The 21,951-nt window shown below is 45.4% G+C and overlaps 1 protein-coding gene across 1 annotated transcript; it reads left to right on the forward strand.

Moving 5' to 3' along the window:
- Positions 1–4,987: 4,987 nt before the first annotated feature.
- LOC119922957 (vomeronasal type-1 receptor 4-like) lies at positions 4,988–15,427 on the forward strand. Its single transcript, XM_038742573.1, has 6 exons — positions 4,988–5,869; positions 9,415–9,774; positions 10,032–10,057; positions 13,263–13,294; positions 13,918–14,132; positions 15,377–15,427. Exons 1-6 carry the CDS (start codon positions 4,988–4,990, stop codon positions 15,425–15,427), a joined length of 1,566 nt encoding a protein of 521 aa, XP_038598501.1.
- Positions 15,428–21,951: the final 6,524 nt, after the last annotated feature.

Raw genomic sequence — 21,951 nt, forward strand, 5'->3', positions numbered from 1 at the left:
AAATAATTAATAACCGTGGTACTAGAGAAGTGCTTGCTATTTGCCACACCCTGTGCTAAATGCTGGGATAGATACACTATAATCAGGTTGAACACAGACTTTGTCCCATTCGGAGCTCACAACGTAAAGGGGAGGGAGACAGTTATTTAATTGCAGTTTAAAATATGTGGAAATTGAGGCACAGAAAATTCAAGTGATTTACCAAAGGTCACACAGCAGACAAGTGCTGGGATGAGAATCCAGGTCCTCTAACTCCCAGACCTGTGCTCTTTCCATTATTCGTTCATTCATTCATTCAATTGTATTTATTGAGCGCTTACTGTGTGCAGAGCACTGTACTAGGGGCTTGGGAAGTACAAGTCGGTAACAGATAGAGATGGTCCCTACCCAACAGCGGGCTCACAGTCTAGAAGGGGGAGACAGACAACAAAACAAAACATATAAACCAAATAAAATAAATAGAATAAATATGTACAAGTAAAATAAATAGAGTAATAAATATGTACAAACATATATACATATATACAGGTGCTATGGGGAGGGGAAGGAGGTAAGGCGGGGGGTATGGGGAGGGAGAGGAGGGGGGGAGGAAGGAGGGGGCTCAGTCTGGGGAGGTCTCCTGGAGGAGGTGAGCTCTCAGTGGGGCTTTGAAGGGAGGAAGAGAGCTAGGTTGGCGGATGTGCGGAGGGAGGGCATTCCGGGCCCGTTATGGGCAAGGCATGTGTCTGCTAATTCTGCTGTATTGTACTCCTCCAATTGCTTAGTACAGTGCTCTGCACATAGTAAGTGTTCAATAAATATGATTGAATGATTGATTGATTGATTATTGAAGTTCAGTTGGTGTCCTTTTAAGCTAATCTTGATCCTGTTGTAATATGTGTTGGCTTGTTTTTGATTACTGTTTGTGGTTATGCCCAACACTGAAACCTGCCTTTAACTTTAGTAACATGCTTAATGCATCTGAACCCTAAATGAAATACTGGTGGGTCTGGAATCGTGTGTTTTCCCCAACCCATTTGAGAGTGGGAGGGAGGATGGAAAACCCCCCAGCAAAGCACCTCTTCCAAGTTCTTAGGTAGGTCAAGAGTGGTGAACACCCACTTTGGCCTGTGCTGATTGCAGATGATTGGACAACCACGGGAATTTCTAAGTGAATTAGCTACAAATCAACTGATAATTTAAATGTCCCTTTCTCCAAGCATGTTCACTGCTAATCTTCACAGATTTCCCTAAAGGAATGTGCTGTATTTTACAAGTAAATACAGAAATTCCTTGGAATAATGGCATTGATAAATTCCATTTGAAATAGTGAATTTTCATGGGGTTCCATTTCTCTCACCATTTCTTGTCTCTATTTTTCTCTCCACGTGTGTGGAAGAAAACAAATGCTTGTTGCATCACTTTCTAGACAAACCTGAAAATAATAATGATAATAATAATGATGGCATTTGTTAAGCGCTTACTATATGTGGAGCACTGTTCTAAGCACTGGGGGGGGATACAAGGTGATCAGGTTGTCCCACGTGGGGCTCACAGTCTTAATCAATCCCCATTTTACAGATGAAGTACCTGAGGCTCAGAGAAGTTAAGTGACTTGCCCAAGGTCACACAGCAGACATGTGGCGGAGCGGTATTAGAACCCATAACCTCTGACTCCCAAGCCCGTGTGCTTGCCGCTGAGCCACTCTGCTTCTCATACTGTCAGTATCTGTCAGTGGATGACTTCCCATGCATTTGTGTCTCTCAGGAGTCTGTGTATGTGTTGTGGGGTGGCGGATGAGAAGGAAGTAGATGGGGGAAATGATCGAACCTAAAAGATGGGGATTTTCTTGAGATTCAGGATGAGGTAGATGGGGTTCCTGATGCAGTGAGAGAGTCTTGTGCGGATTCTATAGCTTTCACCAGCAAGAGGATGAAGCTGCCCTCCCCACCTTTATCAAAGCATTCAGTAAATGTTGTGGATTAGAGAGAAAAACTTACAAACTGCTGTGCGAGGAAATGTTTCCCTTTCTTTTTTAAACTACCAGGCTTCAGTGGACTTTCCCATTTCCTACTGTGTCTTCACCCCTTCCATAGTGGATATCCCCGTGAGAAACTTCACGAACTTTCTCTTTCAGTCTTTATCTTTCTAAACTGGACACCGCTAAGCTTTTCAGTCTATCAACATCTGCCTCCATCCATTCTCCTCCACCCTGCTGGCAAGCACTCGGACGCTTCCACAGCTACAGAGAATGGCAACTGTGGAAACTGCTACCTTCACTCCCGTCACCAAGGGTACCTGGCTCCTGAAATGCTATTTGCTTGGTGGGTCAGGGATAAAAACCTGCTGCTGTGGGCTCTCGTCATTTCCATCACTGGGCAGCCAGACATGCTGCTTACCCTGGAAACGACACCCGCTCTCCTCTGTACCATAGAGAAGACTCAGTTCCACCACCCTGACAGGAAAGACAAAACCACTCTCTTCCTGAGGCCTTCCCAAGCCCCTGGAAGACTGGTAGCTGCTGTAGAAGTCACACTGTCTATGGGTGGGCCCTGAATTCTGAGCCCTGTGGAACCTGCAATTCTACTCCTCTAGCCCCAGAACCATGCTGACTTTTCGTTTTATTTCATGCATTTGTGTTGTGGTTTTATGTCTCATCATTCCTCATCTGTCTGTCTTCAGGTCCGTCCCCACTTCTACTTTTAGATTGTGAGCCCCCCTTGGGACTGGAACCATGTCTGATTCCTACCGGAGAAGCAGCGTGGCTTAGTGGCAAGAGCACGGCCTTGGGAGTCAGAGGTTGTGGGTTCTAAACAGGGCTCCGCCACTTATCAGCTGTGTGACATTGGGCAAGTCGCTCAACTTCTCTGTGCCTCAGTTACCTCCTCTGTAAAATGGGGTTTAAGACTGTGAGCCCCACGTGGGACAACCTGATTACCTTGTATGTAGCCCAGCGCTTAGAACAGTGCTTGGCACATAGTAAGCGCTTAAGAAATACCATAATAATAGTAATAATAATTCTCTCCCAGGGCAGAGTACAGTACTCTGCACACAGCAAGGAGCGTGGCTCAGTGGAAAGAGCACGGGCTTTGGAGTCAGAGGTCATGGGTTCAAATCCCGGCTCCGCCAACTGTCAGCTGTGTGACTTTGGGCAAGTCACTTCATTTCTCTGGGTCTCAGTGACCTCATCTGTAAAATGGGGATTAAAACTGTGAGCTCCCCGGGACAACCTGATCACCTTGTAACCCTCCCAGTGCTTAGAACAGTGCTTTCCACGTAGTAAGCGCTTAACAAATACCATTATCATCACCTCTTTAACCTCTCCTTCTTCTATGCAGATGACTCCTTAGAGCTCCTATCTCCGACTTGCTCAACAAACCTGTATTTCTTCTTGCTCCCAGGGCCTCTCCACTTGAATGCCCCACAATCTGGGCGGTTGGAACTCCACTTTTCCAAATCGAATGTGTAAGTTTCCTTCCTAAACCCAACTCTTTCCTCTCCACTGACGCCTGCCTCGGGGGCTGACAGGCTGGGAAGCTGCCCCTAAGCATGTCCCCAGGAAGGACTCCAAGGGGCAGAGCCTGGGCTCCCACCATCTAAAGATCAATCAATCAATCAATCAATCAATCAATCAATCGTATTTATTGAGTGCTTACTGTGTGCAGAGTACTGTACTAAGCGCTTGGGAAGTACAAGTTGGCAACATATAGAGACAGTCCCTACCCAACAGTGGGCTCACAGTCTAGAAGGGGGAGACAGAGAACAAAACCAAACATATTAACAAAATAAAATAAATAGAATAGATATGTACAAGTAAAATAAATAAATAAATAGAGTAATAAATATGTACAAACATATATACATATATACAGGTGCTGTGGGGAAGGGAAGGAGGTAAGACGAGGGGGGTGGAGAGGGGGACAAGGGGGAGAGGAAGGAGGGGGCGAGGTGATGGAGAGCCTTGAAGCCGAGGGTGAGGAGTTTCTGCCTGATGCGCAGATTGATTGGTAGCCACTGGAGATTTTTGAGGAGGGGAGTAACATGCCCAGAGCGTTTCTGGACAAAGACAATCCGGGCAGCGGAGTGAAGTATGGATTGAAGTGGGGAGAGACACGAGGATGGGAGATCAGAGAGGAGGCTGATGCAGTAGTCCAGACGGGATAGGATGAGAGCTTGAACGAGCAGGGTAGCAGTTTGGATGGAGAGGAAAGGGCGGATCTTGGCAATGTTGCGGAGCTGAGACCGGCAGATGAACCAACATAAGCTGCTTTCCTTCAGGCTCCAGTGAGTGACTGTGATTCAAGCATTGCTGCCACCTCCCAGGCCCCAGCTTTCCTGTACCTGCCTTCCCTCAGACCCGTTCCTCCTACTTTATTTTTGATTGGTAAGTCCCCTGCCATCCACCCCCTCCTGCTGGGGAGTCCCCACATGAAAATAACCAATAACGTGTCAATAATTACAACTCTTAGGTGTCATTTTCCAGTACAGCTGCACCACTTTCCCAGTGCCCTGCTCAAAGTGAATGTTTTTGATTCCAGATGGTGACAGGCTGAAGGGGCCAGTGGTCCTCTCCAATAGCCGGGGAAGAGAGGGAGCTGCTGGGAAATTTCTTCCCCCACCCTGGTCTCTGGAAGGGATCATCCCAAATGGGATGGCCAGATCTCCGATTCCAAAAGAGGCTTGTCTGGGGTTCCAAAAATGGGCAAGGGAATCATCTGTTCTCCCCTCAAGCCCCTCAGCCTATCTCTAGCTATTCCATCTGTGGTCGTTCACGTACTGACCCTTAAGTCTCTCAGCACTCTGGGTGGTTTGAGTTACCTCTGCCTCATCATTTGATGTTGATGACCAAACTGACCACCTTAGTTTTCGACCCCCTTAGTCATTTTTGTTGTCTGCAGATGATGAGCATGACAGTATTCTGGAAAGTTAAAATATAAAATAAGGATCACTATTGGCTTTACTTTTAGGAACCTCTGGGTACCCTGGTTAAGAAGAATTTTGCTGACAATGCTAACCAGGGACATAATCTTTGGAATTATTTTCCTCTACCAGAGTGTCTTTGGATTCCTAGGAAACGCAACTGTGTTTGTGGTGTATATGAACAGTTTCATAACTCAGCCCCAGCAGAAGAAGCCCAAAGACCTGATCCTTACCCACCTAACCGTGGCCAACACGGTGACCCTTCTTACCCGTGGGGTCCCAGAGACCATGGTGGCTTTTGGGATGAGGAATATTTTCAATGATGTTGGGTGTCAGAGTGTCATGTACATTAACAGAGTATCTCGTGGCCTTTCCATCTGCACCACCTGTCTTTTGAGTGTCTTCCAAGCTGTCACCATCAGTCCCAGTACCTCTCAGTTGGCTAGGTTCAAACCCAGGGCACCCAAATACATCCTCCCTTCCTTCCTCTTCTTCTGGATCCTCAACATATTGATCTACATCAAAGTGATTATCTCCATTCAAGCAATCAGAAATGTCACCATCGTGGGGCAGGGATATGTTTTGAAATACTGTTCCACTCTTCCGGATCTAGATTTTATCCACTCGATTACCTTTATAAGTGCCATGACTATCCGAGATCTCTTCTTCATATTCCTCATGAGCTGGTCAAGTGGCTACATGGTGAACGTGCTCTATCGGCACCACAAACAAGTCCAGCATATCCACAGCACCTGTGTCACCCCCAGGTCCTCTGCAGAGACCAGAGCCAACCAGACCATCGTGGTCCTGGTCAGTTGCTTTGTTTGCTTTTACTGGATCAACAGCTTTATAACAGTCTATCTGACCAATGTAGTTGATAAAGATCTTCACCTCGAGAGCACAACGGCTTTTCTCTCGGCCTGTTACCCCTCCCTCTGTCCCCTGGTCCTGGTCAGCAGTGATCCCCGGGTCAGGAGGAACTGCTGTGCCCTGGGGAAGGGGAGACGTCCCTCTCATCCCATGAGGGCCGTGACCAGTCGAGTCATTCCTGAGCACTAACCTCTGCCTTGGGCCCACCAGTGAGTGGTCCGATCACTAGGCAAAAGCAGATTCTGCGAACAGGCTCTCCCTCTGTAGGAGACCTTCTCTGTCCTTGGACAGCCAGGACAGTGGGAGTTAAGGTTGACCAAATGAAGTGGCATGCTTGCATGTGTGTTTGTCTCTCCCCTGCCTGCCTTTTCTCAATCAATCATTTGCATTTATTGAGCACTTACTTCATGTAGCGCACTGTATTCAACTCTTGGGAGAGTACAATGTGATTGAGTTGGTAAACACGAGCCCTGTGGAGGAGGAAACCAATCGCCTCTTCGCATTGCTGACCTTCTTCTCTTGCTAACCATTTCACTAGATTTGCAGAATACAAGCATCTGTCTGAACTCTTCACAGTCATTTGCACACAGAGAGATCTAAAGGAAGCAGCGGGAGGCAGAAGAGACAGAGTTTAGGTGGGTCAGGGACTGTGGCCCATCTAAGACCCTTATAGGCAGGGATCACGTCTACCATAATCTTGACATTATCCTCTACTCATCTCCCTCATTCAACCCACCAGCAAAATCTGTCACTGAATTCTGTCCGTTCTACCTCCATACGATTGCTAAAATCCACTCTTTCCTCTCCATCCAAACTGCTACCCCGTTGATCCACGCACTTATCATGCCTTGACTAAGGCACCAGCCTCCTTGCTGACCTCCCTGCCTTCTGTCTCGCCCCACTCCAGTCCACACTTCATTCTGCTGGCCAGACTTTTTTTCTAAAAATACACGGAGTCCACAATTCTCCACTCCTAAAGAATCTCCAGTGGTTGCCAATCCACCTCCACATCGAACAGAATCTCCTTGCCATTGGCTTTGAAGCACTCAATCAGCTCGCTCCCTCCTATTTTACCTTGCTGAGTTCCTCCTACAACCCAACCCATTCATTGCACTCTGTTAATGCCAACCTTACTTACTGTACCTTGATCTAATCTATCTTGCCACAGATCTTGCCTCTTGCCTGGGATTCCCTCCCCCTTCAAATTCTGTCCATTTGTTTTGTTTTGTTGTCTGTCTCCCCCTTCTAGACTGTGAGCCCGTTGTTGGGTAGGGATTGGCTCTATCTGTTGGCAAATTGTACTTTTCAAGTGCTTAGTACAGTGCTCTGCACACAGTAAGTGCTCAATAGGTGCGATTGAATGAATGAATATCCCTCAGACGATCACTCTTCCCACCTTCAAAGCCTTATTAAAACAGCATCTCCTCCATGAGGCCTTCCTCAAACAAGCCTTCATGTTCTCTACTCCCTCTGCCTTTGGCAGTGTCCTTGAACTTGGATTTGCACTCTTCATTCCCCCCATCCACAGCCCCATTGCACTGACATATATATCTGTAATTTATTTATTTATATTAACATCTGTCTCTCCCTCTAGACTCTAAGTTCACTGTAGGCAGGGAATTTGCCTACCAACTCTGTTATATTGTACTCTCCCAAGCACTTAGTTCAGTGCTCTGTATACGGTAAACTCTCAATAAATATGATCGACCGATTGGTTACCAACTCTATTGTGTTGTACTTTCCCAAACAGTACAGAGCTCTGAACACAGTAAGTGGTCAATAAATACCATTGATTGATTATTTCGTTGTTTCTACCTCAATGCTTAGTGCCTACTCTGATCATTATTACTAACATTATTATTGTTATAATTACTGAAATTATTAAGACTTTTGATTATAATAGAAGATCTCTCAGGTTCACAGGATGCCACACTGCTTCTCTCTAGACCTTTCCAAGGCAAAATAAACCTCAGATCTGCTTGGAAGAAATCTGGCATCCAGAGATCTTCCCCAACTCCTAGCACCCTTAGCTTCCAGAAGGCTGGTTGTTGGGGACTGTCCTTCCCATTCTGTCCTGTGGGAACGTGTGGGAATTCTTGGATAAATTTCACAAATCGTGTGCTGAACAAGTCACGCCTGAGACCAATTTTCTCCCCAGAGGTGATGGTGACAATCAAGTAGCAGTTGTGGACTCCGAGATTATGTCCAAGGCCTGTTCTTCAAGTGGGCAAAATCATCAGGTTTGCTTCTCCCAGAGTCACTTTATTTCTTATATTTTTCAATCTCCTTTGCTTTTAATTGTTATTTTCTGAAAGCCCATGTTGTCAATTTTTTGTCTGTGATTTATTTCTCCTTTCAAAATATCTGTCCTCCTCAGTCAAGATTGCGAACTCTTGGTGGGACAGAGGATACGACTGCGAAGCAGTGTTGCCTAGTGGAGAGAGCACAGGTTTGGGATTCAGAGGACCTGGCTTCTAATCCTGGTTCCCTCACTTGTCTATGCCTCAGTTACCTCATCTGTAAAACGGGGGCTAAGATTGTGAGCCTTATGTGGGACAAGGACTGTGTCCAGCCTGATTATCTTGTATCTATTCCAGCTCTTTGTACAATGTTTAGCACATATTAATAATAATAATGATGGTCTTTTTTCATTCAATCATATTTATTGAGCGCTTACTGTGTGCAGAGCACTGTACTAAGCGCTTGGGAAGTACAAGTCAGCAAAATATAGAGACGGTCCCTACCCAACAACGGGCTCACAGTCTAGAAGGGGGAGACAGACAACAAAACAAAACATGTAGACAGGTGTCAAAATCGTCAGAACAAATAGAATTAAAGCTATATGCACATCATTAACAAAATAAATAGAATAGTAAATATGTACAAGTAAAATAAATAGAGCAATAAATCTGTACACACATATATACAGGTGCTGTGGGGAGGGGAAGGAGGTAGGGCGGGGGGGATGGGGAGGAGGAGAGGAAAAAGGGGGCTCAGTCGGGGAAGGCCTCCTGGAGGAGGTGAGCTCTCAGTAGGGCTTTGAAGGGAAGAAGAGAGCTAGCTTGGTGGATGTGTGGAGGGAGGACATCCCAGGCTAGGGGAAGGACATGGGCCGGGGGTCGACGGCGGGATGGTCCTTGTTAAGCACTTACTATGTGCTAAGCACCGTTCTAAGTGCTGGGGTAGATACAAGCTAATCAGGTTGTCTCATGTGGGGCTCACAGGCTTAATCCCCATTTTAGAGATGAGGTAACTGAGGCACAGAGAAGTGAAGCGACTTGCCCAAAGTCACGCAGCTGATAAGTGGCAGAGCCGGGATTAGAACCCACAACTTCTGACTCCCAAGGCCGAGCTCTTTCCCTAAGCCACGCTGTACATAATAAGCGCTTGACAAATACTATTAAAAAAAGGAATCGTGTTTTATTTTGACCCCAGCACTTAGGACAGTGTGCTGAATGTGCTGAAGGCATGCCATTTAAACTAATATGGGCTCAGAGAGCAGTGCCAGCAGAAGCAGTGCATTAAAATAATTCTGTTTGTCCTTGAATCTCTCTTCCTGTCACCCATAGCCCGAGGTCAACCTGTCCATCCTCATTAAATATGGGTGCTGACCAGAGGCAGATGCCCATGGTTTGGAAACTTAGAGAGATGGAAGCCTTCTGGAATTCACGTCCTGTGCCAGTTTACTTTTTGAAATGATCCTGGAGATTTTCCCCGGGACTAGAACTTTTTCATTAAATGAAGCAACTATACCGTTAGAATGGCTTGACCAGACAAAGTGTTTGTTGCAATGGGAAGAAAAGATTGTTCATTCTCTGGATAGGTCTCAGACTCCCGTTACAGACAGTGTCACAGCCATAACATTTGACACAGCTATCACAGGCCCGGGGGAGAGGAACTCACGGCATCCTGTCCTTATAACAGCTGCTTCCCATGCGTATCCCCTGAAACCCCAGACACAAGCTTTCCATCGCATGACTGGGTGTAAACATAGGCAACCCCAGGTGAATCTCTCTTAGCATTCAGGCTTTCTGATAGGAAGGGAAGGGAAGGGGAGAAATAGTAAGAAAGAGATTTTCAACTCACAACCATGTTGATGTGATGCGACAGTATGGTTTCCTGAATGTAATCTGTGTGAGCAGGTTAGTTCCCAGGGTCTCGGCCCTACCTGTTTCTGCCTAATCTCAGTCAGAAAAGCCTGTGGGGAGGGAGGCTTCTGCCTTTTGGGAGCAGAATCAGCCTGTTCCATGGCCTTCGGTAGGCAGCAATTGCAGATAGATCCTCAATGTAAGGTTTCTGCAGGATTCCAGTGTTATCTCCCTTATCCCGACTCTGTGTGCTCCCCTCCACGTCTCTGATTCTACTGCTCATCCTCAATAGAGATCATGGGGATGAGATGGGATATGAAAGAGCTTAATAGGAGTTTAAGAGGAGTTTAGTGGCTCATTTCCTCCCATAAACCAGAATGGCTTCTTACCTCATATAATAATAATATGATAATAATAATAATAATGTTGGCATTTATTAAGTGCTTACTATGTGCTAAGCGCTGGGGAGGTTACAAGGTGATCAGGTTGTACCACGGGGGGCTCACAGTCTTAATCCCCAGTTTACAGATGAGGTAACTGAGGCACAGAGAAGTTAAGTTCTTTGATCTTCACCCCATGGGGTGCTGCAGATCATCTCCACTGTTACTAATGTTCTCCCTCTCCTTTGGACTGGGATCCCTGGCATAGTGGATAGAGCGTGGGCCTGGGGGTCAGAAGGTCATGGGTTCTAATCCTGGCCTGCCACTTGTCCAGTGTGTGACCTCAGACAAGTCACTTCACTTCTCTGGGCCTCAGTTCCCTCATCTGTAAAATGGGGATTGAGAGTGTGAGCCCCACATGGGACAGGGACTGTGAGCCCCACATGGGACTTTGCCCCCCTTCAAAGCCTGATCGAAGGCCCATCTCCTCCAAGAGGTCTTCCCTGATTAAGCTCCCTTTCCTCTTCTCCCACTCCCTTCTGCGTCGCTCCAGCTTCAGGGAATATGCCCATTTATTGTTATACTGTACTCTCCCAAGTGCTTAGTACAGTGCTCTGCTCACAGTAAGCACTCAGTAAAAAGATCGAATGAATGAAATATCAAGAACACTGCCTGCTCTTATTTGCTGTGTGACCTTGGTCAAGTCACTTCACTTCTCTGTGCCTCAGTTCCCTCATTTATCAAATCAGGATTCAATACCTGTTCTCCAAGACCATTAGACTGAGAGCCCTATGTGAGACAGGGACTGTGGTGGATCTGATTGCATTGTACCTACCCTAGTGCTTGGTAGGGTGTTTAGCCCATAAAAAGCAGCATGGCCTAGTTCATTCATTCACTCGTAGAGAAGCAGCGTGGCTCAGTGGAAAGAGCCCGGCCTTTGGAGTCAGAGGTCATGGGTTCAAATCCCGGCTCCACCAATTGTCAGCTGTGTGACTTTGGGCAAGTCACTTCACTTCTCTGGGCCTCAGTTACCTCATCTGTAAAATGGGGATTAAGACTGTGAGCCCCCCGTGGGACAACCTGATCCCCTTGTTACTTTCCCAGCGCTTAGAACAGTGCTTGGCACATAGTAAGTGCTTAATAAATGCCATTAAAAATTGTATTTATTGAATACTTTCTGCATGTGGAGCACTGTACTAAGCACTCGGGAGAGTACAGCACAACAATAAACAGGCACATTCCCTGCTCACATGGATAGAGCAGGAGCCCGGGAGTCAGAAGAACCTGGGTTCTAATCCCAGCTCTGCCACTTGTCTGCCGTGTGACCTTGGGCAAGTCACTTCACTTCTCTGGGTCTCAGTTACCTCATTTGTAAAATGGGGATTAAGACTGAGCCCCTTGTGGGAAAGGGACTGTGTCCAAACTGATTAAATTTTGTCTACCCCAGCACTTAGTACAGCGCATGGCACATAGTAAGCCCTCAACAAATACCATAAACAAAATAAAATTAAGGTGGCATTTAACAATCCCATGATGATTATTAGGTTCTTTATCCTGGCACCTCTCCCTAAATTGGGAATCCATCAAGTATGTATGCACAGCATGGGATAATGTGTTTGGTTGTAAAGGAGAAGCCATGGTGCTTTCTAATGTATTAAAAATTGTAACTGGAACATGAAAGATCCATAAGAAGAAAATGAGAAAAGTGGTTGAGAGATGGAAGTGGTGTGAAAAGCGTACAGAGAACATTCACTATAAAATTGCAAGATATTCTAGACCTCAAGCTTACTGTGGTTCAAAGCCCTACTGAGAGCTCACCTCCTCCAAGAGGCCTTCCCAGACTGAGCCCCCTTTTTCCTCTCCTTCTCCCCCCCACCCTACCTCCTTCCCCTCCCCACAGCATCTGTATATATGTTTGTACAGATTTATCACTCTATTTTACTTGTACATATTTACTATTCTATTTATTTTGTTAATGATGTGCATTTAGCTTTAATTCTATTTGTTCTGATGACTTGACACCTGTCTACATGTTTTATTTCGTTGTCCGTCTCCCCCTTCTAGACTGTGAGCCCGTTGTTGGGTTGGGAACGTCTGTATATGTGGCCGACTTGTACTTCCCAAGTGCTTAGTACAGTGCTCTGCACACAGTAAGCGCTCCCCAGCACTTATTACAGTGCTCTGCACAGAGAAGTGCTCAATACAATGATGGATTGATTTCTCCAGGACTTTCAGCTGCTACTATCTGTCTGGACATTATAGGTATTCTTTGTTCTGTAGAGAAGGAGCTGACTCAAATGACCTTTTTATCTTCACTTCTGGATCTATTTATTTGTGTCTATCAACACCCAGGTTCAACCACTGATAAAGCTGCAAAAAGTTTCTTCTCATGCTTATAGGAAGATTTGTGCACTCATTAAATAATTTCTCAGTTGAAAAATGAAGCCATCCATGTGATTTGACCAGACAGAAGGCTTGCAGTGGAGGGGAAAACATTGCTAATTCTTGGGAGAGGTCTCAGATTCCCACTTCAAACAGTGTCACAACCATTGCGAGTGACACAGTAATCAAAAGCCTAAGGGAGATGAGCTCACACCATCCTGTCTCTATAACTGTTGCTTCCCAACCGTGTCATTTCAGGGCATAGACGGGACAAGTCTTCCATCACATGATCCAGGTGAGGACCTCTTAGCTTTGGGGCTTTTCTGGATGAGGGGAAGGGAGAGATGGAGAGAAGAGAGCCTAGGGCCAGAGCCATGTGAATGTGATGATATAATAGAAGAGATTGTGGAATCCGTGTGAATGGAATCAGTGCCTCTACCCTGACTGTGTCAGACTGCTTTTGTTAAGCTCAGTCTGGGGAACTTGAATCGAAGGAGGATTATGGGGAACAGAATCAGTTGATCTCAAGGCCCTTGGAAGAAGACAATTGCAAATCAAGTTTCATTTTACATTTTCTGTTCTTTTCCTGGATTGTCTTGTTTACCCCGACTATGTGTGTTACCCTCTTTGTCCTGAATTTAGGTGCTGCAGGGAGTCTGAGGAAGTAATTAGGGGTAGGTGAAAAGGAATATGGAAGAGGAATCTCAAGAAACGATCATGATAATGACTCACCATTCCTGAAATTGACACTATGCCCATATAGTTCTATAGCCTATATCTTTGTGAGAATGCCTTCTTGCCTTTGATGTTATTTTGTCTTCACACCATAGTACAGCACCAATGCTCTCCATGTTACTAATGTAGAAATCGAAAATCAGGGATAAGTGTCTTGGTCCAGATCACACAGGACATCTGTCACAAAACTGGATTAGAACCCAAATGACTCAGTGTCTAGCAGGCCACTAAACCATGAAACAACCAATGCCAGTGTGTTTTATCTTTGAAGTGAAGCTTCCTGAAGTTTATGTTTTAATAATAATAATGATGGCATTTATTAAGCACTTACTATGTGCAAAGGAATTGAGATTTTATCTTTGACGTTATTCTTGAGGTCATTTCCCAGAGGCTAAAACTGACTTTCCAGAGATTCCAAGCCTACCAGGAAGACATTGCTTCTTCTAGAAGAGATTGAAGTTTGTATATCGCTTTGGCCAAATTCACCCGAAGATCAGCCACCTATACTGGCCTTCCTAGCCCCATTCTCCTTGTTCCCCTTGGTTTTCCGGACCCTTGCCAGAATTCTGGGATCAACAAGAAGTCTTTCCAGTCACCCATCATTCCTCTGTATTCTACATCTATTTCTCTAACTTTGTTTTTTTCTGTCTCTGGCACATTGGATCTCTGCTGCTGCTGCTGCCAGCGATTACTGGCCAATCTCCTCCCACCGGGGCCACAAATTTGAAGGACAAAGAGAACGGACTGGGAAAGTGGGTGGCGGTGGAGGTGGAGGCGGTGAGTGCTCAGAGAAGAAAATATTTTGTTCTCTCCCATACCCCACCTCTGCTTCTTTCTCTTATTCTTCTAGCACCATCGCCAGCTCTCCCTCATCCTATCCTGGCTCTGCTCCCTGACTATTATTATTACTATTATTATTACTATTATTATTATTATTTTTGTTGTATTTTTTATGTATTTACTGTGTGCCAGGCACTGTATTAAGCACTGGGGGGAATACCACCAAATTGGGTTGGGCACAGTCCCTGTCCTACATGGGGCTTGCAGTCTTAATCCCCATTTTGCAGATGAGGGAACTGAGGCACAGAAAAGTGAAGTGACTTGCCCAAGGTCACACAGCAGACATGTGGTAGAGCGGGAATTAGAACCCAGGTCCTTCTGACCACCAGGCCCATGCTTTATCCACTAGGCCACACTGCTCCTCCATCTACGATGTCTATTTCACTTTTTACTCTATTTTACTTATTACTTTATTTTACTGTTACTCTATGTTACTTATTATTTTATTTATTTTACTTATGACTCTATTTATTTTACTTATTACTGTATTTATTTTACTTGTACATATTTACTATTCTATTTATTTTATTTTGTTAATAAGTTTTGTTTTGTTGTCTGTCTCTCGCTTCTAGACTGTGAGCCCGCTGCTGGGTAGGGACAGTCTCTATATGCTGCCAACTTGTACTTCCCAAGCGCTTAGTACAGTGCTCTGCACACAGTAAGCACTCAATAAATATGATTGAATGAATGAATGAATGAATGAATTTAGCTTTAATTCTGTTTGTTCTGACGACTTGACACCTGTCCACATGTTTTGTTTCATTGTCTGTCTCCCCCTTCTAGACTGTGCGCCCGCTGTTGGGTAGGGACCATCTCTATATGTTGCCAACTTGTACTTCTCAAATGCTTAGTACAGTGCTCTGCACACAGTAAGTGCTCAATACATATGATTGATTGAATGAATGAATGAATCTAGTGCATTTGCCTCCTCTTAACCTCCCAGCCTCCATTCTCTCCCCACTCCAATCCGTACTTCACTCTGCTGTAAGAGTCATTTATCAACAACAATGTTCCATTCATCTCTCCCCACTTCTCAAGAACCTCCAGTGGCTGCCCATCCGCCTCTGTATAAAACAGAAATTCCTTACCATTGGCTTTAAGGCACTCAATCCGCTTGCCCCGTCCTATCTCACCTCACTAATCTCCTACTTCAGCCCAGCCCACAAATTCCAGTCCTTTAGCGCCAGTTTAAGTCATCGTGCCCTGATTTCATCTATCGCACCCACGTCTAACCCCTAGCCTGGAACTCCCTCCCCGTCCATATATGCCAGACGACCACTCTCCCAAATTTCCAAGCATTGCTAAGGTCACATCTCCTCCAAGAGGCCTTCCCTAATTAAGTACTCTTTCTCCCAGCTTTCATTCTCTCCTGTGGCATCTATGCCCTTCCATTTGTGACCTTTGGACATTTGATAGTCTCACCACCCCCACCCCATAACACTTACGTACATATCCTTATATATTATAACTTATTTATTCACATTAATGTCTGTCTCCCCTTCTAGACTGTAAACTCATTGTGGAAAGGGAATGTGTCTGCTAATTCTGTTTTATTGTGCTCTCCCAAGTTCTAATCCCGACTCCGCCACTTATCATCTGTGTGACTTTGGGCAAGTCACTCAACTTCGCTGTGCCTCAGTTACCTCATCTGTAAAATGGGGATTAAGACTCTGAGGCTCACGTAGGACAACCTGATTACCTTGTATCTACCCCAGCGCTTAGAACAGTGTTTGGCACATAGTAGGTGCTTAAAAAATACCAGCATTGTATCTGTTGCCGAATTGTACTTTCCAAGCGCTTAGCACAGTGCTCTGCACACAGCAAGTGCTCAATAAATATGATTGGATGAATGAATGAATGAATGAATGAATGCTCAGTAAAGTGGTCTGTACCTAGTAAGCATCGAATAAATACCAAGGATCGATTGATTGCCCCACATCAGTCCTCCAAATCTGGGGCTGTGGGGTAAGAAAAAGTGGTGCTCCCACCAAGGTTCACTCCCTTGGTGACCTCATTCGCTCCCACGGCTTCAACTATCATCTCTACGCTGATGACACCCAGATCTACATCTCTGCCCCTGCTCTCTCCCCCTCCCTCCAGGCTCGCATCTCCTCCTGCCTTCAGGACATCTCCATCTGGATGTCCGCCCGCCACCTAAAGCTCAACATGTCGAAGACTGAGCTCCTTGTCTTCCCTCCCAAACCTTGTCCTCTCCCTGACTTTCCCATATCTGTTGACGGCACTACCATCCTTCCCGTCTCACAAGCCCGCAACCTTGGTGTCATCCTCGACTCCGCTCTCTCATTCACCCCTCATATCCAAGCCGTCACCAAAACCTGCCGGTCTCAGCTCCGCAACATTGCCAAGATCCGCCCTTTCCTCTCCATCCAAACCGCTACCCTGCTAATTCAAGCTCTCATCCTATCCCGTCTGGACTACTGCACTAGCCTTCTCTCTGATCTCCCATCCTCGTGTCTCTCTCCACTTCAATCCATACTTCATGCTGCTGCCCGGATTATCTTTGTCCAGAAACGCTCTGGACATATTACTCCCCTCCTCAAAAACCTCGAATGGCTACCGATCAATCTGCGCATCAGGCAGAAACTCCTCACCCTGGGCTTCAAGGCTCTCCATCACCTCGCCCCCTCCTACCTCACCTCCCTTCTCTCCTTCTACTGTCCAGCCCGCACCCTCTGCTCCTCCACCACTAATCTCCTCACTGTACCTCGCTCTCGCCTGTCCCGCCATCGACCCCCGGCCCACGTCATCCCCCGGGCCTGGAATGCCCTCCCTCTGCCCATCCGCCAAGCTAGCTCTCTTCCTCCCTTCAAGGCCCTGCTGAGAGCTCACCTCCTCCAGGAGGCCTTCCCAGACTGAGCCCCTTCTTTCCTCTCCCCCTCGTCCCCCCTCCATCCCCCCGTCTTACCTCCTTCCCTTCCCCACAACACCTGTATATATGTATATATGGTTGTACATATTTATTACTCTATTTATTTATTTATTTATTTTACTTGTACATTTCTATCCTACTTATTTTATTTTGTTGGTATGTTTGGTTCTGTTCTCTGTATCCCCCTTTTAGACTGTGAGCCCACTGTTGGGTAGGGACTGTCTCTATGTGATGCCAATTTGTACTTCCCAAGCGCTTAGTACAGTGCTCTGTACATAGTAAGCGCTCAATAAATACGATTGATTGATTGATTGATTGGTGCAGCAGCCAAAAGAGGGGTCTGTTGCTTTAGAGCTGTGAAGTGGGAAAAGGAAGATAATTGTGTGGATTTGGAGTGGAAGAATGCTGAAGGGAGCAGCAGAGGGCATATTCAGGCACAAGGAAAGGGACCAGGACAGGATGAAAAACTTGTGGCTACGGTAGTGAAATTCCATCCTTTACTTGCAACTGTCCAGGTAAAAAGCTGACTCATGGTAGAAAGTGGACAGGGAAGATGGTTTTGGCAAACATGCCAGTCCTGGTTGCAGCTCAATATAGGGTGAGCAGCCATCAGGAATCTGAACAGGACCTCTCCTTGGGAAAGTTTCCCCACAAGGAAGAGGACGCTGAGGATCCTGGGAAAAGAAATAGCCTGGTGGAAAAAGGCTCTGTAAAGGTCTGGCATATGGTCCATGAGTCTCCCAGGAGGCACAGCCAAGAAAGTCCCAGGGGTTGGGCATGGAGCATCTTTGGCACTTGGCAGCTGGTGCCCAGTGAAGGCACTTAGTTAGTAAATGCTCGGTGGCCTCCTTCCTTTGTTAGGTAGGACTTTTCCAGACATATAGCTGAGCAAGAGTGGTGGGAGAATTCCTGCCCTTCCCTCAACTCCAGAAGGAAAACTGGAGAGTTGAAGGCAGACCACTGACCCCTTCCCCACCTCCCCAACCTCACATCCCTGTAGAAAGATCTGCAGTTATTAGACTCCTGTCCCTCAATTGGTCCTCTGAGTCATATTGGCCAACATCATGACCTTACCATGCACTTGGCATTAACCATCTCCCTGCCTTGCTAGAGAATATTTCCCGCGCATGATCTTGGGCAACTCACTGTATTAATCTGGGCCTCTGGTTCTGCATTTGTAACAGTGGAGATTGAATACTTACTCTCCCTCCTTACTAGACTGTGATTCCCTGATGTGGGACAGGGGCTATGTCCAACCTAATTCATAATAATAATGATGACATTTATTAAGCACTTACTACGTGCAAAGCACTGTTCTAAGCGCTGAGCACTGTTCTAATTAACTTATGTCTACCCCAGCACTAAGTATAATGCTTGGCATATAGGAAATATTTAATAATAACGATGGTATTTGTTAAGCGCTTCCTATGTGCCAAGGACACAATGACTATTATCATTAGAAATCTCACTCTTCATAAGAGTGTTCATGGCTCATCTTCACTTCTTTCTGTAAATGAATAGATTCATTCATTCATTCAATCATATTACTGTGTGCAAAGCAGTATACTAAGCATTTGGGAGAGTACAATAGAACAACAAACAGACGCATTGCACATTCCCGCTCACAACAAGCTCCCAGTCTAGAGGGGGAAACAGACATTAATAGAAATAAATCCATGAATAAATAAATTACAGATAATGATAATAATGATAATAATAATTGCAGCATTTGTCAAGCGCTTACTATATGCCAGACACTGTACTAAACATCGGGGTGGATATAAGCAAATGGGGTTGGACACAGTTCCTGTCCTCCAGGGAGCTCACAGTCTCAATCCCCATTTTGCAGATGAGGTAACTGAGGCACAGAGAGGTAAATTGACTGGCCCAAGTTCACACAGCAGACAAGTGGCAGAGATAGATGATGAAATCTAAATATGAAATCGAAATACATGAAATTTCAGTATTCCATGAGGAAGAAAAAGATTAATTTCATTATAAGAACTTATGAAACTGAGATATCTCATCAGATGTTTCTTTTTCTCACACTCTTTTGTGTACCTATTTTGTGATCCATGCAGAGAGAGGGGTCAAGCCCTCATATATCACTTTCTAACTATAATTTTTTGGGTGTCAGTGCGTACACGCCCATATGTGTATGTGTGTGTCCCTGATGGGTTTCTATATAATTTGTTTGTGTTGGTGATTATGACTCTATTAACTGTAGATAGACTATGACTCTATATATTTGTGTGATAAATTGCATGTGCTAACGTGGATATTTTTCTGGATGTGTGTATGTGTGTATTCTGGATGTGTGTGCTTAGAGAAGCAGAGTGGCTCAGTGGAAACAGAACGGGCTTTGGAGTCAGAGGCCATGGGTTCAAATCCTGGCTCCAACAATTGTTAGCTGTGTGACTTTGGGGAAGTCACGTCACTTCTCTGTGTCTCAGTTACCTCATCTGTAAAATGGGGATTAAGACGGTGAGCCCCCCGAGGTACAACCTTATCACCTTGTAACCTCCCCAGCACTTAGAACAGTGCTTTGCACATAGTAAGCGCATTATAGATGCCATCATCATCATCATTATTATTATTCCATGTCAAAGTTACAAGGAAACTCACCATTTGCATTGTCTACCGATATTAATGAGGATGAAATGGGAAGGAAAAGTCCAAGATAATTCTAAGGTGGAGAGATTGAGAGACAGGGAGGGTGTTGCTGTTGTTGAGATGTTGGGAATTTTAGAAGAAGAGGATTTGGGAGGAACGATGAGGCCTGAGTTTTGGACATGTTGAACTTGAGGTGCTTTGGAATATTCAGGTAGAGATTTGTTGGAGGCAGAAGGAGATTCATTCATTCATTCACTCAATCGCATTTATTGAGTGCTTACTGTGTGCAGAGCACTGGACTAAGCGCTTGGGAAGTACAAGTTGGCAACATATAGAGACAGTCCCTACCCAACAGCAGGCTCACAGTTTAGAAGGGGGAGACAGACAACAAAACAAAACATATTAACAAAATAAAATACATAGAATAGTAAATATGTACAAGATATGCAAGAGTGCAGAGAAGCAGAGAAGGAATATGTGTTCTCCATTATTTATTTTGCCCAATTTAATTGTAAGTAATTTCCTGCTGGCTCTCCCGTTAGGGTGCAAGTTCCTTGTGGGCAGGGAATGTGCCACTTCTTTATTCTGTACTTTCCAAGCTCCTGGTACAGAGCACTGTATCTGGTGAGTACTCAGTAAGTACGGCACTTCCATCTACTATGAAACGTGCCACCAATCAATCCAAATATTTTAGTGGTAGTACTGAGAACCCACTGAGAACAATGCAGGATATTACGCACTGTTGCAGTTCAAAGCCAAGCCACCACACATTTCTAATCCCCTTGTTAATATGGAACAAAAAATAAAAACATTGACAAAAGGAGTCAAAGTAAGTACAATCGATTAAACCTATATGCAAAAGTTACTGAAAACACTGATCTTGCCCCCGATAAGCCATTATGGACTCCTCATCCATAGGTTAATCAAAACCCTTTTAAACCTGCTGGTGGAGTCAGGTTCTCTGGCCCTCATCCTCTAGACTGTAAGCTCGTTGTGGCGAGGGAAGCTGCCTATCGACTCTGGGATACTGTTATATTGCATTCCCCCAAGTGCTTGCACCTAGTAAGAGCTCAATAAATATTATCGATTGGTCCTGTGAAAATGGATTCTACTTCACTCATTATTCTGTGTCCGACCAGGTATACACACCTGCTCACTGTATAAATGCCTTCAACATTCAATCTGACAGAACGCAACCTTACCCACTTTCAAGGCTGACCAAGAAAAATAATCCTCTCGAGATGATGCCCTAATGCATCCTGATCTTCCTAATCATACCATCCCACTGACACCATAGCAGAGTTGTGCATATTTGCCCATTCTATTTATTTCTTTAATTGTCTATATTTATTAGTATTTTCACCACTTGTAGTTTGTCCCTGTGTTGCCTACGCAGGCTGATAGAATGGTGGTTGTGTAGCTCTTCAATTGTATTGTAAATTCAAAGGCAGGATTCAGGTTTTTAACCTGTTCAGGATGTTCCAAGCAAGAAGTCAGTGAGCAGTCTGTAAATATTATCAAAACACTTGCCCTCTTTCCCGCCCCTGCAACAGCCATCTTTAACTGTTCATTCTCCACTGGCTTCTTCCTGACTGCTTTCAAATATGCCAGTGTCTCACGTATCCTAAAAAACTCTCCCTTGACTCCACGGCTCCCTCCAGTTTATTGCCCCATCTCCCTCCTAACGTTCCTCTCCAAACTCCTTGAGCCAGTTGTCTACACCAGCTGTCTCAAATTCTGCTCCTCCAATTATCTTATTGACCCCCTCCAATCTGGCTTCTGTCCGCTTTACTCCACAATAACCTTCCTCTCACAGGTCACCAGTGATCACCTCCTTGCCAAATCCAGTGGCCTCTACTCCATCCTAATCCTCCTTGACCCCTCAGATGCCTTCAATACTGTTGACCACCCCCTTCTCCTGGAAAGATTATCCAACTTTGGTTTCACAGACACTCTTCTCCTGGTTCTCCTCTAATCTCCCTGGCCATTCATTCTCTATCTCCTTCACGGGCTCCTCATCTGCCTCCCACCCCCTAACTGTCGAGGGGGGGGGGTTCATCAGGGTTCATTTCCGGGTCCTCTTCCATTTTCCATCTACACCCACTTCCTTGGGGAGCTCATTCGATTCCGTGGATTCAACTACCACCTCTATGTGGATGACACCCAAATCTACATCTCCAGCCCTGATCTCTCTCCCTCTCTCCAGTCTCACAACTCCTCCTGCCTCCAAGACAGCTCTACTTAGATGTCCTC

This window comes from Tachyglossus aculeatus, unplaced genomic scaffold (assembly GCF_015852505.1).
Source record: "Tachyglossus aculeatus isolate mTacAcu1 unplaced genomic scaffold, mTacAcu1.pri scaffold_134_arrow_ctg1, whole genome shotgun sequence".
NCBI lineage: Eukaryota > Metazoa > Chordata > Mammalia > Monotremata > Tachyglossidae > Tachyglossus > Tachyglossus aculeatus.

Excerpts from the sequence above, each read along its gene's own strand:
- LOC119922957 (XM_038742573.1), top strand. The coding sequence starts at position 4,988 with ATGCTAACCAGGGACATAATCTTTGGAATTATTTTCCTCTACCAGAGT. Across the intron at positions 10,058-13,262 it reads ATTGCAGATAGATCCTCAAT|GTGCTGCAGGGAGTCTGAGG; the intron begins GTAAGGTTTCTG and ends TCCTGAATTTAG. Across the intron at positions 14,133-15,376 it reads TGGCGGTGGAGGTGGAGGCG|CGCCAGTTTAAGTCATCGTG; the intron begins GTGAGTGCTCAG and ends CCAGTCCTTTAG.